At 47.1% G+C, this 18,118-nt stretch overlaps 1 protein-coding gene across 2 annotated transcripts; it reads left to right on the top strand.

The window, feature by feature from the left end:
• Nucleotides 1–3,455: 3,455 nt before the first annotated feature.
• slc6a6a (solute carrier family 6 member 6a) lies at nucleotides 3,456–17,881 on the top strand. 2 transcript variants are annotated; one of them, XM_011602519.2, is made up of 14 exons: nucleotides 3,456–3,610; nucleotides 6,904–7,133; nucleotides 7,216–7,350; nucleotides 9,832–10,066; nucleotides 10,169–10,301; nucleotides 10,393–10,527; nucleotides 11,540–11,643; nucleotides 11,766–11,890; nucleotides 13,097–13,209; nucleotides 14,431–14,568; nucleotides 14,915–15,017; nucleotides 15,928–16,028; nucleotides 16,119–16,289; nucleotides 16,461–16,616. In XM_011602519.2, the coding sequence occupies exons 2-14, from the start codon at nucleotides 6,905–6,907 to the stop codon at nucleotides 16,614–16,616; spliced, it is 1,878 nt and encodes a 625-aa protein (XP_011600821.1). In that variant the 5' UTR covers nucleotides 3,456–3,610; nucleotide 6,904. The 2 variants fall into 2 exon arrangements, with proteins under 2 accessions (XP_011600821.1, XP_003963395.1); XM_003963346.3 differs by lacking the exon at nucleotides 3,456–3,610 and adding an exon at nucleotides 5,504–5,514 and having other exon boundaries at nucleotides 16,461–17,881.
• The last annotated feature ends 237 nt before the right edge of the window (nucleotides 17,882–18,118 follow it).

Raw genomic sequence — 18,118 nt, 5'->3', positions numbered from 1 at the left:
ATGAGTCCAGGATTTAAATTTCAAAACATCATCCACATAATTTCTGCGCTGCCATTCCAAAAAAAAAGAAAGAATAAACCTGCAAATCTGATTCAGATTTGTGGTTCTTTCTGTTGGTTCCATAATTGTCTGTTTCTGCTTACCCATGTAATAATAATATCTATTTAAAAATGTTAAAAAATAAAGCATATTACCTACAGCTGTATTAAGGTTAAAGGTAGGTAAATACTGGCTAAATTGTTTTAATATATATGTATATATATTTTCAAAGAAAAACGCTTTTAATAGGGAGAAACCGTTGAGTTTTTGTCAGACCTTGAAGTCGCCTACAGGGGGCGCCATTTCTCAATAAAATGTTACCCTCGCCGTTGAAACGGTGACTTGCCTTTAATCCCATAAAAGGGTCACGCTTGTCATGCGCGCCACTTCCTGTGTTGTACGTGACTAAAGTCCTTATTTCTGTAAAAGTTTTTCAAACCCCTTAAAGGCGAGGAAGCGGTCATTGAAATCACGACTTGCCGGCTGTGATTTAAGGTGCGTTTATGAGAATCATTGTATCTGTGGTCGGTCGAGTGTAAGTGGCATCAGTGCACGCTTCATCGGGCTCATCTTAAAGCACCTTAGAGATGTAGACAAAGTGTGTGTGTGTCACGTTAATGGAGCCTGGATCTCCGTGTCTGTGCTGCAGCTACAGGATGGATGTTATAGCGCCGCTCAGCCACAACACTAAGACCATTCTTCCAGCAACAAAACTACTGGCCGACAGCCCAGATTTTCCGAGGTTGAGGCCTACACAGTTGGTCGTTCCTCCAGCCAGTCTCCTTTGTGCTCGTGTTTTATGGCTACCGCCAGGCGGTTCAGTGCTGTCAGGACCTGAGGTGGGAAAATCCAGTTTATTGGGTTGTGTCGAGGCCCCGGGAGGCCGGTTTGGACACTGTTCGATTCATTCATTCATTCCAGAGGACGCTGTTTCTCAGCGCCGCTTTCAGACAGCACCTGTCAGAGCCGGAGAATGCTCCTCTCACCAGCGCCAAGGATTAATCGGTTAAAAGTCACTCACGGAAAGGTCAGTTTACGCTTTAATGGCTGCTCAAGGCCAAAACAGCCTCCACACGGAGTACAATTAAATACAGAGAGACTTGGATCTTTCCTTTTGACAGGATTCCCTAAACAGGCGCCACCAGAGTCATTTAGATGAGTCTAATCCAAAATCACATCTATCTCATCGGAAAAGGAGCCAGCGACAATGGCGTTAAGGTACACAAACCCACTGGACAATAAAGGAAAACAGCCTTTCTAACTTCGGGGATGTGACGGGGGTCACATTCTGCAGCTTCATTGAACAGAAAAACAACCCGAAACGACGCGCTGCTGAACGCCAACGCTGTTTGAGATGCAGATAAGCCCGTGCTTAGCCAACGACTGAGCTAAAAGGCTCTCACCTTCACTCTGTCTTACAGTTAGTGCATTTCTCTAAATTAATGCACCCCAGCACACACACACAAATCCACTTTAGCACCACACACACGACCCTGTTGGCGTCCCCCACGCTGCGAGTGTCACTTCTCGCCTGCCGCCATGTGTTTACATTTACTGTCCGGGGACTGGAGCGGTTGGAGCGGAGCCAGCAGTTATGTAAGAAAAAGTACAGACTGCACACTGAATGAAGGGCTCCAGCCAGGAAGATCCCTTTATAGGATTGTTGGAGCGGTCAGGGATCCAGCAGCCGGTCACTTTCCCCGGCATTCCGGTGTGGTGTGGGGGCAGATAAAGTTTGTAAAACATCCCCAAACTCACTGTCCAGGAATCCTTCATCGGTTTGACGTGAGGAGGGGGGGTGGGGGGGGGGGGGGTGGGCTGGTAAGAGAAGAGCGCGGCAGTCAGATGCTTAAACTTAAACATAGCCGCGGTAATATGGGATTAAGCCTGACGCGCTCCCTTCAGGAATTAGCAACCCGGACAGAGACCAGCAAACAGGCGGGGGTCCCCTTAGTCATCTTTATCAAAGGTGGGGGGGCTCAGAGATTCAGATTCAGGTCCTTTATTGTCCCACACGAGGAAATTTACAGTGCAACAGCAAGAGCACGCAGAGAAAAATAAGATAAAATAGAATAGAATAGAATTTGGAATATACAAAGAGGATGTATATTTACAATAATCCAGGTAAATAGATACTCAGCCCCTGTATACCTGTACATAGTAGAGAGGGTGAATACAATATACATATCAGAATATATATAATTCAGATTGTGCTAGCAGGCGTTATGTTTATTGTGCAGTCTGACAGCAGCCGGCAGGAAGACTTATGTAAGAAAAAGTACAGACTACAGAGAAGACTTAGAAGAGCCCACGGGCAGACAGACATGCCCTGTCGATGGAGAGCTCCTCGGGGAGGCTTTCTCAGCTCTTTCACCCTCTGCCCCTCATGTTTATGTTGGCCTATAGAGCTCATCCTAAGGTGAGTCACAAGGTTGTGGCAGAGTGCATGACCAGCCCGCCTGGAAGATCCAAACAAAGTCTGCATGTGAGGCAGGATTACGCCCTTACCGGACCATGTGACCGCTGCGTGTCCTCAGATTAGAAGTAGACTTATAGATTGTAGCAGCGAAAAGACATGCTCAAGTTATCCAAGAGAGGAAGGATGATGGGGGGGGGGCAGTTTGTCTCGAAACCAGCGAAAAAAAAGTTTCCTGTGGAAGGGGGAAGTGTGAAAAGAGTTGGGGGGATGACAGACTGTCACACTGGAATTAGGAGGTTATTGGCACACAAAGGGTTAACAGGAAGTAAGAAGATGAGCGGGTCTGCGCCTGGGGTGGAGGAGGAGGACAAAAACAAGCATCTGAAAGTCTTGCATCAAATATTTTATGCTGCACAAGACAAATCAACATATAATTACTGCCCCCCCCCCCTTCTCGTTCTGCTTTTACCATGGGCCTGTGTCTGATTGCACATGACTGGCTCCATATAATTCCCAAAACAGTGTGTGCGTGTAATCGATCCGTGCAAAACACGTTTATCTGGACGCTGGCAGCGCAACAAAGCAGCAGCTGCAGCAGCCGCGCAGATACCATGACAGACATGTGCATACGTGTACACACACACATGCTATGGATTTGGAATGTGGGACGTCTGCAGTCATGTTAAATTTAAAGCCTCATGGTTATAGTTTTGAGCAAATGGCAGCTTTCTTTATCAAACTTGGGCCGCTCTTTGAATGATAGAGGCTTGAAACTGAAATATAAATCCCAATCTACTGAAAAATACCCCCCCCCCCCAGCTGCAGCAATTATTCTACAGATGAATGGAATTATTATGCATTTGAAATGTGTCACATTGCAGGGAATCTTATTTTAAATGCATGCACGAACAAAGCGGGGATTCATTTCGCAAGTTATTCGTCAGGGTGGCGTGTGCGCGCGCGTGCGGGGACGCTGTGAGACTGTCACTTTAAGAAGTTGCATGTAGAAGCTGGTGATTTTCCACTCAAACTGATGAAAAAAAAAAAAAAACCGTGCATCGGCTCAAACAGAACCAACGCGGACAGATTGATGAAAGGGAAACAGCGAGCGAACCTCCAACAGGCCAGAAACGTCGCCGCTTGACCCACCAGGTAACCCGCATCTTTGTGCTTCACGCTTCCGAGGCTGCGGGGGTCGGCTCGTTTTTTAACCCTAAAACGTGTGAGGCGCACAGATACTTCCGGTCTTGTCTTCCTTTATCATTTTTAATGCTTTTGGTCTGTTTAAAGGGATCGATGACGTCTTTCACAGCCGGATATCAGACGCGGACTATTTTCTTTTATTCCTTCCACGCAGGTCGACGCTGGGGTTTCTGTCTCACGCATGCTCATCGATCCGGACAACATGGCTTTAAAAACAAACAAGGGGGGGGAAGCCGAGTATCACCTTTGATTCCCGCGTCCTGCGCGTGTCATGAAACACGTTCTCTTCTCTTTCATCACCTCCCCCAGGTCTGCCTCGTGCGCGCGCGCCTGCAGGTGCGCCTTGTAGCGGCGGATGGCCGCGTGATGGTTTTAGTTATTGACTCAGATAAAAGCATACGTTTACAACCTTAACCTACATTTCCTGGCTCTGCATCGTCTAGTAGATGATTGACGGACACGTGACCCCCAATAACCTCAGCCCACCCCTCGCAACAGGTAAAAAAAAAAAAAAAAAACCGCAGGGGATGCTGGGAATAAAGTGGAAAGAGGGGCGTTTCTGAAAGTTGGTGGAATTTCTTTTCTTTTTCAAAAGTACAATAAGATTTATGTGTTTTGGCTGCGCGAATCACCCGATTGGAGCCCGTTTGTTTTCGGTCCCTTCTTGTCTTTCTTTGTTATCGCAACTCAAACAAAGGCTTCTCTAATTCTGACCAATAACTGTAAGACTTTTGGAAATAACTAACCGAGATGAGATCAGATCTGCTGATGGATTAGTCCACTGTCATCGCTCTTTTATTATGCTGTAGCTGAGCTTTAAACCAAACCAAAAATCCAACAACAGTTCTTTGACGCCCGTGTCACTTTTCAGCAACCCCGACTTTTATGGAGAAAACAACCCCCCGACCACGGCGCCCCCCCCCCCCCCCCACACACACACACACAATAGATTAGACGGTGTTTGTGGGAGGTTATGTAATGCAAAGGAGCACGCAGAGCATGACACTGACCAAAATATGGTGGATTATAGCATCGTGCAAAGCTGGGAGGTTACCGGGATGAGGATGTGTGTGTGTGTGTGTGTGTGTGTGTGTGTGTGTGTGTGTGTGTGCGTGCGTGCGTGCGTGTGTGCGCGCAGGGCTACACGGACAGCTTGTCATCAGCTGATCCCTGTCCTGCATTTAACTCTGCAAATCCTGTAGAGGAATTTGTCAGTTTTTAGTTGACTCCTGCACGCCGCCCTCTCCCCTCGGAACGGAACGGAGCGGCGGTTCGTGCACGACACGGGGCAGCAGAGGAGACACATTCCCTTATTAGGAAGTGCTATAAGCTGATAATGAGCTGGTTTACATTTCTCAGATAACAGACCGCATTTCTGGAAGGAATCACAGTCAGCTGATCGGAAACATCCTGACTTCTGGGAATTCAATAAAGTGATTTAAATAATAAAACAAAAAAAAAACAAAAAAAAAAACAGCCAAAACATTAAAAAAGTGTCTTGAGCCTCCGTTCACTGTTTATTATTTGTTTATTTTCTGTGAGAGCAAACACCTTTATCAGTGTTAGACCAGTTCGGGAGTGAGGGGGGGGCGTGTGGCCCCTCTCTGCCCCCTCCAGGCTCCAGGAGGAGTGAAGTGGAAATTTACAGTCTCCTGCGTCGCTACCTGAGTCGCCTGTGACGGCGGGGCTGCGTCCAATCTCTGCTTTGGATTTAATTGTCTTTAGTCTGGGGGCGGGACCTGCTGTCAGCTCCACTTCTTGGGACCCCTGTCAGCATAAAGGCATTCGGTACAGAGGAATGGTGACAGCTGAGAGAGCGGAACCCTCCACATAGATGCAGCCATGAAGGAAATGTAAGTTTGACGAAGCGGAGCTGGGACTACATGGAGCTGTCAGCCGGAGTTGTGGATGTGCGCGTTTTGCGTAAAAGGTTGATTGAGGGTTGTTTTTTTCTTATTTGGCTTTAGTGCTTCGATCGGGCTTGTTGGTGCGAAAGGTTGTTCTATGAGAAATCACAGCTGTGCTGAGATTTGTGGGTTAAACTCCGGCGAGGCCTGTTTGATGGGCGAAGCAACTATAACACCTTTAAAAGAGAGAGAGAGAGAGAGAAAAGGCAGAGCGGAATCACTGTGTGTGTGCGTGTGTGCGCGCGCGCGGGGGCGCGCACTGGGAGGGGGAGGAATGGATCCGGAGGGAAGGAAACAGGATGAGAACCAGAGTCGGTCCAGTTATGTAAGGAGGTCTGAAAAAGGCAAAACGGTTCAAGCTTGACTTGTCATGCAGGTCGAGGACAGAGAAATTACAGCGAACGATGGAACGTGGAGCGCACATGGAGCTGTGCGTGCGTGCGTGTGTGTGGGCGTGCGTGCGTGTGTGCGTGGGGGGTTATTAGGTGAACGGTTGTTGGCAACAATGTGACAACTTTTTGTTATCCTCAGTCCACACAGCGAATGCGATTGTTCGTGCTGATAACCGCGGCGATGGTTGATGCTCCTCGTGGGAATTAACGTTAATCCCGGGTCTCCAAATAAATTCCAGTTTCTTGCCTTCCTCCCTTTTGTTCTCGGCCGTGAGCTGGGATATTAGCCCGCAGTTGGGACGTGTCTCGGTTATTCTTGTCCTATTTAGGTTTCTTATCTCCTCTGCGGCTCATGCAGGGAAATAGGATCCGCTGGTTGGTTAAAACAAATCCCGTCCTTCCTGGAAAGGTGGTTTACAGTGTAAACAGCCATTGAATTTAAGCCGTTGTGTCTTTGAGCTGGATTACAGAAGCCCGACTTGTTGCTGGTGCAGGAGAGAGGAGCACTTTTCCTCCCGGGAACGGTGGAAACCATGTGTGGTTTCCATTTCCTTCACAGACCCCCTCTGAGGAGGAACGTCAGATAACTTGGCCGCCTGTTTAGATAATCCAGAGACGTGGACGTGCACTCACTGCTATAAGCGACTGCTTTGTGACGCCTAAAAACCCCCTAAACTCTAGTACTTTGCAATCTAAACCTATGATTGATTTATTGCGGCGCCAACGCTCCTTCCTTCACTTTCAGTATAAATCAGCTTTGGAGTGCAGCTGCAGGTCTGAGTGACCTCTCTGCATCCCTTGTTCAGATTAGCAAGATTAGAAGAGTCGTATATCTCAGTCAGCACACTTCAGGAGAATCGGTGGAGGGCATTATCCGCCTAATGCTCCTCTCTGTCTCACCTCTGGCTCACTTCTTGCTTTTCCTTTTTCGGTATGTCTGCAGCATGGCACAGAAAGAGAAGCTCCAATGCCTGAAGGACTTCCACAAGGACACCCTGAAGCCTTCACCCGGGAAGAGCCCAGGCACGCGGCCCGAGGATGAGGCCGAAGGCAAGGCCCCCCAGAGGGAGAAGTGGGCCAGTAAGCTCGACTTCGTCCTGTCTGTGGCCGGAGGCTTCATCGGATTAGGGAATGTCTGGCGTTTCCCTTACCTTTGTTATAAAAACGGTGGAGGTAGGCAGCAGCCGGCCGGCCGAGTGAAAAACAAAGCCTTCCGAACACAACTCGGAGCTGTTTTGCTCTCTCTCTTAAACAGGCGCGTTTCTGATCCCGTACTTCATCTTCCTGTTTGGCGGCGGACTCCCAGTGTTCTTCCTGGAGGTGGCGCTGGGCCAGTACACGTCTGAGGGGGGGATCACCTGCTGGGCCAAGCTCTGCCCCATCTTTACCGGTCAGTCCTGCACACTAATGTCGATTCGCCACCGCAGCGGCCCGCACCCCGAGGCCTTCCTTTTCCCACGCTGCCGCCCTTTTAGGACGTTAGACTGCATGAAACTGAACTGAAAGGATGTGAGAAAGCTTTAATTTTCCCTTAATGTGCCCCATTTGATTTACTGAGGAAACACAAGTCACTACTGTCCCCCTCTAGCCCTGCCTATAGATTCTGCTCTGATTTACATCCTGTTTCCAGCAGTCAGTCAGGCTGTGTTCAGTAAACAACGTGCGCCTGCACAGTGCTGGAAAAGCAGATTTGTGGGCGTGCACCCCTCCGTACTGGTCTTAATTCATCAATTAGTAACAGATTTTCCTGCTGATAATGACAATTTGTTGAATATTCGACTGGAAAAGGCCCCAAAACCAAAAGATTTGCAGATAAATCTAATTTTCCAGCAGCGATATCATACAATACTGCCACTGTGGCCCACTGACGGGCTCTCCGGGGGCCTCTCGCTGGCCCCTGACCTTTGCACACCAACTATATTTGAGCTAATGGAAACACTGACCAACCACATGAGGTTATGGGATTAAAAAAAAGGCAAAAAAAATCAGTAACATGCCTCCCCGATTCTACAGGCTATAAAATATTATTTCCAGAAATGGAAACATCCTGTTTACACCAAGTGCAGCGTGATACCTAAACAGGATGCTACCCTGCGGGTGTGAATAATATATGTCATGTGATAGCTGCTGCTTTTTATTTTTTTATTTCACTGAGTAGCTAAAGAATGAACAGCCAATCAGAGAGTGGCCCAACAAGTGACCCAATAAGTGACCTAACAAGTGGATGTAGAATTCATCAAAGCGGCCCGATTAAACACATGCGGTCCAACGTATCTCTGAGCCCGCTGCAGCGTCACGCCCTTACTGTTGGCGCTGAGGCTACGAGATGAAGGGGGAAGGAAACGGAGCAGCAACAGATCTCCGGCAGCTGTCAACGGCCCCTGCTATTCGTGGATGTCGACCATGTGTGTCCACAGAAGACAGCGCTCGCTCGACGGGCCAATCACACGCCGTCCCATTGTTCCTCCCCATTTTTATGTGTTTTTATGACACGGAGCCATCGTGGCATTATCGCCCCCACTCCCCTCCCCTCCCCTCCCCATCCCACACACACACACACACACACACACAGCAGCTACCTAGCTGACCTGTCTCTCAGTTTACATTTGGAATTTAGAATGTGGGAAGGAGGAGTTGAGGGGATCAGTTTATTAATACTCTGGAGCATGCGTATGTGTGCATAGGTTCATGGCAAAGTCATCTAAAAATAGTGTAAAAACACTGAGGATGAGTTATAACGGCGGGCCGTAGCTGACCCCCCCCCCCCCCCCCCCCCCCCCCCCCCCCCCCCGCCCTTACTTAATGAAGAGTTCAATCAGGCCTGATTGTGTCCTTGTTGCTGGAGCATGTCGAGGTGTGAATTCCACTTCGGAGTGCTCTGTTGCTCTCAGTTTACGCCTGCTAGCGCCGTTGGGCGTGCCGCAGGAATATTACGTTTCACCAGCGTGTCGGCATCAGGCTGTAATGGTGGAAGAACAGTCATCGCAGTTGTCCTCCGTTCCTTTTAAGGTTTCTTGCATTTTTATATCCAACCGTACCCTCTTCACTGCAGCTAGCGCTAACGGTGAGGAGACCTTGAGCGCTAATTCAGTAATTTAAAACTATTAAGTTCTATTTGGACCCCCGGGGCCGAAAGACTGTACAGGAGCCAAACTCTTCTCAGTTCCCACAGGTGTTACTGAGGCTAACTTTTACTAGCTGCGGATAGAAACACACACCGAAACATTTCACGCTGTCTATTTATGCTTGTGGTGTGACATGACGCACAATGGAAGACCAATAATTCACACCGCTGCCTGTTGCTATCATTTGGATGATGATGATTGAGGATGATGACGACGCCAATCATCCAGCCAGGCAGGCCCTGATCTATTTTTGAGAATTCCTGCTCTTGCATGTGCTCGCTGTAACTCAAGTAACAATGCTGACAGGCGTTTGCTTCAACCTCGTGTACCTGATTAAACACCTGACTGCAGTTACAGCTTGATTATGGTCATAAATCTTCCCGAGCAAAACCACCCAAGAGGAGAAGACGCTGCTATAGCTGAAGGAAAACCAAGTCGATATTCAAATTCATGCATCTAAATGGCATCATTGCGTTTCCTGTTGGTGTAATGGTCAGGCGTCCAAATACTTTTGCCCTTATTGTGTATTAGTGTTTAAGAGGTTATGTGTCTGCTACTTTTTGGGCCCATTTCTTGCCCTGTCTTCCCTCCCCTCCTCTACCCATCAGCAGGAGGGGCCACCACATGGGCCTGTTAGAAGGCTTTTTTTTGCCACTGCTGCTTGCTGTTGGGGGTCAGGCTCATGTTTGGTTGGTTAGATGCGGCTGTTGCTGAAACGGTTCCCCTTCGCTCCCTCTCCTCCTCAGGTATCGGATATGCGTCTTTCGTCATCGTGTCTCTCCTGAACGTCTACTACATCGTGATCTTGGCCTGGGGGCTCTACTACCTGCTCCAGTGTTTTCAGCCGGAGCTCCCCTGGGCCAAGTGCAAGCAGCCCTGGAACACCGACACCTGTGTGGAGGACACCGTCCGCAAAAACAAGACCCTGTGGCTGGCGGTCAACACTACCAACTTTACCTCCCCTGTTACGGAATTTTGGGAGTGAGTTGTTCTTGGCGACACGCAAGAGTGCACGCTGCGCGCATAGATGTTGGGGTAGACTAAAGTGCACTAACCCTGTGTGTGTGTGTGTGTTGTCTGCAGACGCAACGTTCTGAGCATTTCCACTGGGATTGATGACATAGGGCCCCTGAAATGGGACCTGGCCCTGTGTCTCCTGGCTGTGTGGGTCATCTGCTTCTTCTGCATCTGGAAAGGAGTCAAGTCAACTGGGAAGGTGAGCGGCCTGGAAATGATCCTCACCCAAATGCTATCCGGCCTCGGATTTTTCACTCGTTTTGGCTAATGCTTTGCCACTTCCTGTCTAGGTTGTGTACATAACAGCAACTTTCCCCTTCGTGATGTTGACTGTGCTGCTTGTGCGTGGAGTGACCCTGCCTGGGGCATATGAAGGCATCAAGTTTTACCTTTACCCCGACCTGAGCCGCCTAAAAGATCCAGAGGTGCGAACCAGACTCATTTTCTTGCTATTTTCATAGCTTCTTTTATCATATCATATGTATATATAATGTTTTCTTGAGTAGTCTTATGGGAACATGCCAATTTTTCAAAGACAATGCGTCACCTTTCATCCACAGCTAGCTGCATTACCTAATCCTAAATGTTTCTGTATTGTTTGCTTTTTTTGTAACTCAAAGAACGTCAAACCACACATGTCTGGCCTGCCTGCGTCTTGTACAAAGTCGAAGGTGTTGAAACAAAGTAGATTTACCTCTCAGTCTGCACGAGGTCTAAAATAGAATCACTAACGTTACACAGCTACTGCTCAGAGTGTGATCACTGTGGCAGATTGTTCTATTTTTAAATCAGCTTTTCTACTATATTTGTTTACAGTTTAGCATAGCATAATGGATGCCTCTATAGGTCTTTATAGCTTCATGGAAATACACTTCCAAATGGCAATAATGGTGATGCCTCTGTCATAAAGAAAGTTGTTATGTTAGTAGCAGATACTTTTGTACTTTACTCTGTGCACTATTTCTAAACTACATTACTTTGAATTTCCTTTAGCAATTTTATGGCCCTCAATTCATTCCAATAAACCGAAAGACTTTTGAAACCGCATGTAGGCTATTAAATTAGATTATGATCCATCAAGTATTATAGTATTAGCCTGTGATGCAGCACATAGGCTACTATATTAACTTTGAACATAAAAACTAGTTCTCTATATTAGTGTGCAAATATAACTACACAATAACTACACTACACATCTTTTGGCTACTACAATAACTTATAGAGTTCACAGGCTATAGTAGCCTACGATACATGTTTTTAGGCTACTAGATGATACAGCTTATTGTATAAATTCGATGGCTCCTACAACAGCCTATTATATGGCCCATTATAGCTTATAGCCGAATAAACACACATCATTTAATTGTCCTATGACACAGCACATGGGCTAATGTATTACCCAACGATAAAGCTGAAGTTTCCTCGTTGCCTACTCAGGTGTGGATTGATGCCGGGACTCAGATTTTCTTCTCCTACGCCATCTGTCTCGGGGCCATGACCTCACTTGGGAGCTACAACAAGTACAAATACAACTGCTACAGGTGAGCCGGGTTTCCGCTGGGGAGGGAGGTGCATGACAGCAACTCGCGTCAGAGGCGAGAAAATGGGAACTTTGGTTCCGCCTGTGTTCATTAACAACCTCCATGACATATGTGTGACATAGGAACTGTTTGCTGCTGGGAGTCCTCAACAGCGGTACCAGTTTTGTGTCTGGCTTCGCAATATTTTCCGTCCTGGGCTTCATGGCACAAGAACAAGGGGTGGACATTGCCGATGTGGCAGAGTCAGGTACGAGGGTCCGAGGTGATGGTGGGTGCTGCTGCCCCAAAAAAAGAAAACGCAATTGGAAACGTAAAACGAACACAAAAAAAAAACAGAATTGAGTGACAACAAATTGAACATAAATTGAATAAAAGAACTCGATTTAAGGGTCGGAAGTGATGATGCTGGAATGTAGAAGTATCGGCAATTGCACACTCCTTGAGCAAAGGCCTCAAAGAAACGGTTATTTTGGTGTGGAACCCCTTCAGACACCGCGGCTTTGGTTGGGTCACGTGACTCTTTAATGCACAACCCTGTGTGCTATTAAAAAGCTCCCGCACTCGGCCTTCATCTTCATCATCATCATCCTTACCGGTGCTACCAGGTTTGCCCCACATCCAACCTGCTGACGGCTTTTAACAGCTCCACTGGTTTGTAATGGTAAGAAGGCCTGCTAACCAGGTGTGGATCGCCCGAGATGGACAGTAGAGATGGACCTTTTGACAACTCATGCAGCCTTTAAAGGAGACTCGGACTCAGATCTTGACTGGAGTTCCGATTGGATTCTGTAGTGACGTTGTTCTGTAGTTTGGTTCGGGCCACTTGCCAAAGATCTACATTTGGGAAGTGACCAAATCCAATAGTTCGTACCCTCTCAATATTTGGTACTTTCCGCTCCAAAGAGGTGGTTTGACCCACTGCGCTCTGCTGATTGGTGGGTAACGAATGGTCACCTCTGTGGTAAAAGGGGCCATTTTTTGCTAATTTGTGACCAATAGTGGGAGATAATGTTTCCACACGTATCAGCTGGTTATGGTTGCTGTTAGCATGCTATGTAGCATGAACGATCCAACAGCCAACTCAGTAGCGGCTCTCCCACTATTTTACCCTGTTAAATTGACTCAGCATTTGTGTAGAAGACGATGGTGCCCAGATCCAGTCCTTAAAGTCTCAGTCCAGCCAGGACTTCTGTCCTACCAGCTGGACAAAGCTTTCAGCTGGGAGAAAGAAAGCAGTTTCTGCCTGGTAGGACAGAAAACCCGGCTGGAGTTCAGCCCTCCAGGACTGGATCTGGGCTCTCCTGTACATAACTTCCTGGCAGTGCAGAGCCCTGCTCAGCCTCACCAGGTCCATCCATGCATTGTGTTTCCATGTCATCAGAGCCGACACCAGGCAGAAATGTTCATTCCTGTCTCCACCCTTTTCCTCCTTCCCCGCTATGTTTTTTCCCAGGTCCCGGCTTGGCCTTCATAGCTTACCCCAAAGCTGTGTCCATGATGCCGCTGCCGACCCTGTGGGCCATCCTGTTCTTCATCATGCTGCTGCTCCTTGGCCTCGACAGCCAGGTCAGAATTTTCCAGTTCTAAATGGTTTTGAACTGGTCAACCGTTGTCGGGTCAACCGTTGTCTCACTCGCTATTTTTGCAGTTTGACATCTGCTGCCCCGAATGCGTAACACATATTTAGTGACCCCCCCCCCTTCCCACGATCCGCATGTAGCATCTTTAGGATACTGGATATCTGTCTGACAGGGAAAGCGATCCATACCCTCAGGAATTTCACTACCGCCACCGCCCTCCGCTGCGCTATAAGAGGATTAATCTTAAATCCCTGTGAATTCCCACACAAACTAAATTGATGACATCACAGCCGTGGAAGCTAGGAGGGAATCTGTCTTTGGAACGAGGCCGATCTTTAATCATGAAAAGAGTATCGTAGGTTGACAAAACGTTTCCACTCTGGCCGTATCATATTTCCTGCCTCCCAGTGTAATTCTACTCCTGTGCTAACGCAGACCTTTAATGTGGCTGGAATCCTCCCAACCAGTTGAGATTGGGTGGCGGCTTGCGGGTACTGTGCCAGTGTGTGTGTGTGTGTGTGGGTGGGGGAGGTTGTAATTTTACATTAAAAATTAGACTAAATTGCACCCACTTTGTTAAGTTTATTTAAATATTGTCCTGGAGAAGAAATTCATGTCCCAGTTTACTCATGTTCATGCTGCCCAAATAGACTAATATTACCCAACTTAGCGCCCCTAGTGGCCAGGGTGTGTCTACACACCTGGAAACTTGTTTATCCATAGGTTAAGTCACCCATCGCCATCACATACAAGGTCACTTTTAGAAACATTCTGGTATTTACAGCACCAATGACGCCAACGGCGGCTTTAGCTAGCCGCTATCAGAAGCTCCCTTGTTGGTCTGAAGACGGTCATCAAGAGGCTTACGCAAGGGGCTTCTGTTAGAGGTATTTAGCGCAGCAAAACAACATACTTTTATGCCATTTGACTTTGGTGGAACAATTAATCAGGCTGTTTTGCCATTGTGGGCCGTCGAGAGGCAACGTGGAGACCGTGACAGTGAATTACTGTTCTGCCCCTGTTGTGGCGCGGCAGCAACAAGCTGTCTCTGCAGAGAGGAGCCCTGTTTCAATTCTCATTACTGCCGAACAAAGAGCGCTTTCATGCCGTAATCACTGTTTGCGGAGGCAAAAACGGGAGCCGCGCGCATACAGAAAGAGGTTTGCTTTCCCATGAGAACTTAATAGTTACTTCTGTCCCCCTGCAGTTTGTTGAAGTGGAGGGGCAGATCACCTCCATCGTGGATCTGTTCCCCTCCGTCCTCAGGAAGGGTTACCGGCGGGAGATGTTCATCGCCGTGGTGTGCTCCATAAGCTATCTCCTGGGACTTGCAATGGTGACAAAAGTAAGTCTTTCCTCCGTCGCGTGACCTTAGAAGCTGTGGCTCGGCGTGTTTGAATCAGAGGCACAGATAAGGCTGCAGGCTTTCCACTCGCCTGCTGGCTGCTGCATTCTCAAGGCCAAATATGGCGTCCTGCCGCCTACACCACTGACATCCTGCACGTTTGACCGGAGCGGTTCAACATGCCCTTTTCCATCGAACACATCTCGGCACCTGTTGAACTCTGCCTCTCCTGGGAGGGTGTCGGCAGCCCCTGCATCCCCACTTCCTCCCAGCCCATCAAATCCCCTCGTTTCCTCTCTTTATCAGACCACTAATAAATTCTGCTTTTTTTTCTCCCTTTCCTCAGGGTGGCATGTATGTGTTTCAGCTCTTTGACTACTATGCAGCCAGTGGTGTGTGCCTTTTGTGGGTTGCATTCTTTGAATGCATTGCTGTAGCCTGGGTTTATGGTAAGTGCTAACGGATCTGCGCGTTTGGCTTTTGTAAATTAATGGCCCTGGAGGAGGAGCTGAAAATAAAAACGGGCACAAATCATGGCATTGGTGGCAAACAAAATGTCCTTGTGGTCCTAATCAGTGGGAAATATGTTGAAGTGCATGCAGGGTGTTGGTGTGGTGCTACACTGTGATTGGATCTCTTGGTTCCCTCCCCCGCAGTCCGAGGCCAAGAGTGGAAAACTTTAATGACTCAATGTTTTGATTTAAAAAAATAATTCTAACTGGCTGGTTCCCTCTTCACATCAACATGCCTCCCTAAAATAGCAAGAACTTTATTTGCTAAGCTAATTGAAAACATTTTTGTGTCTGTACACAGTAAAAAAAGCATAAAAGCCTCTATTAATCACCATGTTTAGAATATACGTCATATCAATCAGTGCCCGATAGTTTTGGTTCGGTGCATGTCTTTTATCTCCGTGCACTTTTCTTTGATGAGGAACATAAGCTAGCGCTAGCGCCTCAACGTCGGGGCGGGTTATTGTATTTCTTACCAAGTGCAAATGAATGCAAAATATAAGCAAAACCTTTTGCAGGTCACGCGGAGACCTGATCTGAACCCTGAAGGTCACAATCGGGGTCAGAAATGAAGCACAAAATGGCCGCCAAACGTGACAATAATGACCACAAGGAAGAAATTCACCATTCAAAGCAGGAAAAAAGTTAAACGCAGAAAAAGCTCAGACATATAAATGATGAGTAAACACGTTAGTAAAACTGGGCTGTGTCTGAGATGGACAGAACACAGATAAGGGGCCATAAATCCCACATATACAATTATTGCGTAACTGTATGTAGGTCATTTTGAAATGGTGTGTAAACAGTGGAAACTTACTTGTTGAACCTCCTTTTTCGTTATCTGTAGGAGTTGACAACTTCTACGACGCTATTGAGGACATGATTGGCTACCGACCAAACCCGTGGATGAAATGGAGCTGGACCATAATCACTCCCGTCCTCTGCATGGTGAGGGTTGAAGGGCATCGCGTTGTGCCGGTTGTGAACATCTGACACGGTTTTACGGTGGGCAATTACAGAGGCACGTGTCTGTTCCAGGGCTGCTTCGTCTTCTCCCTGGTGAAGTACAAGCCGCTGACCTACAATAAGGTGTACGAGTACCCCGACTGGTCCATTGGTCTGGGCTGGTGTTTGGCCCTGTCCTCCATGATCTGCATCCCCATGGTGATGGTCATCAAGATCTTACAGTCTGAGGGACCCCTGATTGAGGTAGCCTGACGATCTCACGACATTTGTGTGCTAGCAGCTATCACTAGCGAGCGTTAAAGCAAGCATGAGAGCTGCTAGCAGTTAGCATGCTAGTCTGTTGTGTTTCTCATGTGCCATATTCCCATGCCTGCTTTGAAATGATTAATCAGTAACCCACTTGGTCGCTTTCAGAGGATCAAAGCTGTGGCGGCCCCCGCGAAGTCTGGCGTGAGCTCCCGCCCAAAAGAGTACAGCCTGAAAGGCAGCGAGCTGACGCAGCCGCTGGATCCAAATGGGAACAATGGCTTGCTGAAGCCCACCCACACCATTGTAGAAACAACGATGTGAGTGCTCTCTGTGAGAGGAACCGAGATGACTTGCTTTCTTTGTTATTTTAGCATTTTAACTTATCTCATTTGCTCACAGGTTTAGGTTTTTACTGTCCAACATATTCACCTTAGCGGTTTAATTTCTATCAAGTTATTCTGTGTGTCGTCTTTTTTTTTTCTCCTCTTGTAATTTTATTTTTTACTATATCAAGCCTGTTGGTTAAATTTGTCGCTGTATTTGGCACTGGTTTTATTTTTAGCATTTTTTTAAATATATATAGAACATGTTTACTACCTTTCTCGTGATTCAGGAGTTTAGGATTGACCTCTTTCGTTTAACTGATGAGGACCCATAAATGGAGTCAGCTCAGTGAATAATTAACACGGTATAAAACATCTTAACGACCATTGTCCCGTTACCCGCGTTATCTTCTAACCTGTTGTTTCAACCCCCTCGTTCCCGATTGACACGACCTTGTCCCAACATCCGTCCTTTACAAATTAGGGGTTTTTGCTGAAGACGTCTGAGCGAAGGGAAAAGATGAAGGGGAAGAGTCGTTTCTGTAGAGTCTTTGATCACTGCCTGTGGGAGTACAACCAGTTAGGTCCAGTGCATTTATCAAAAACCTTTATTGGCACTTTATGTTTGTTTTTACTGTCGCAGAGTATTGCAGTTACATGTGCAACACGGTTCAGGAGGAAATGTTTTTAGCTTCTAATGTTTTGATATTGAAACCTTTGACATTTACTGTAAACTATTGTCTTCCCGAGACAATGATTCAAGGCCAACAAACATTCTGAATTTAAAAAAAAAACAACAAAAAAAAACCACGTTAAAACTCTCTGAACAGCTTGCTACTGTATGCTAATTTACTTTTTGAGTAGCAGAGAAGCTCTGCAGAACTACCACTGGATTCTAGTGTCTAATGTTTGTTTTAGGCATTTGTAATATAGAATTTGAATTGTTTTTAAATCACATATGCCTTTTTGTAATTTTATACTGTGCATCAGATGAAACCCACCATCGACTAGTTTCGCCGAAAGGACACCCGATCATTTCTAGTCCTCTGCTCTGGCCAAGCGCGCTATTCAATTCAACTAAAATGACGTTCAGTAGTACGACGCGGGCCATTAAATCCCAAATCTGAAGGCGACGTTGTCTGTCTGAAATCGTGAGCTACTCGCAAAGTCAAGTGTACCAAAGTATTTGTGTCTGACAGTTGTCCCCTTCTGGGATGCACAGTGCATCATAGAGATTACAAATAAACATGTCTTCTGACTGTGTGAAAAGACCTCATTTCTCCACACATGCACGTCGACACGCTGAGCTCGGAGGTGCACGTGTACAGCGCTAATTTGACAGTTGCTATAGGCCGCAGAAAATGGCCCCTACAGTTATACTATGAGCAAACGGCATCATTCGGTTCGGGGGGAAATATTCAATTATATTGTGCATTTTTAGCTAAGGTTGAGCTAATCTTCAGATTCCATCATTGCTGCGTTGGCAACAATATGGGAGGA

This window comes from Takifugu rubripes, chromosome 3 (assembly GCF_901000725.2).
Source record: "Takifugu rubripes chromosome 3, fTakRub1.2, whole genome shotgun sequence".
NCBI classification, from domain to species: domain Eukaryota; kingdom Metazoa; phylum Chordata; class Actinopteri; order Tetraodontiformes; family Tetraodontidae; genus Takifugu; species Takifugu rubripes.
Note: the sequence above shows the minus strand (reverse complement) of the source record. Positions and strands in the feature narration are given on the sequence as shown.

Bases quoted from the DNA above. Each gene is read 5' to 3' on its own strand.
- slc6a6a (XM_003963346.3), top strand. The intron at 10,067-10,168 runs GTGAGTTGTTCT...TGTTGTCTGCAG, and splicing joins CCTGTTACGGAATTTTGGGA to ACGCAACGTTCTGAGCATTT. The intron at 16,029-16,118 runs GTGAGGGTTGAA...TGTCTGTTCCAG, and splicing joins TCACTCCCGTCCTCTGCATG to GGCTGCTTCGTCTTCTCCCT.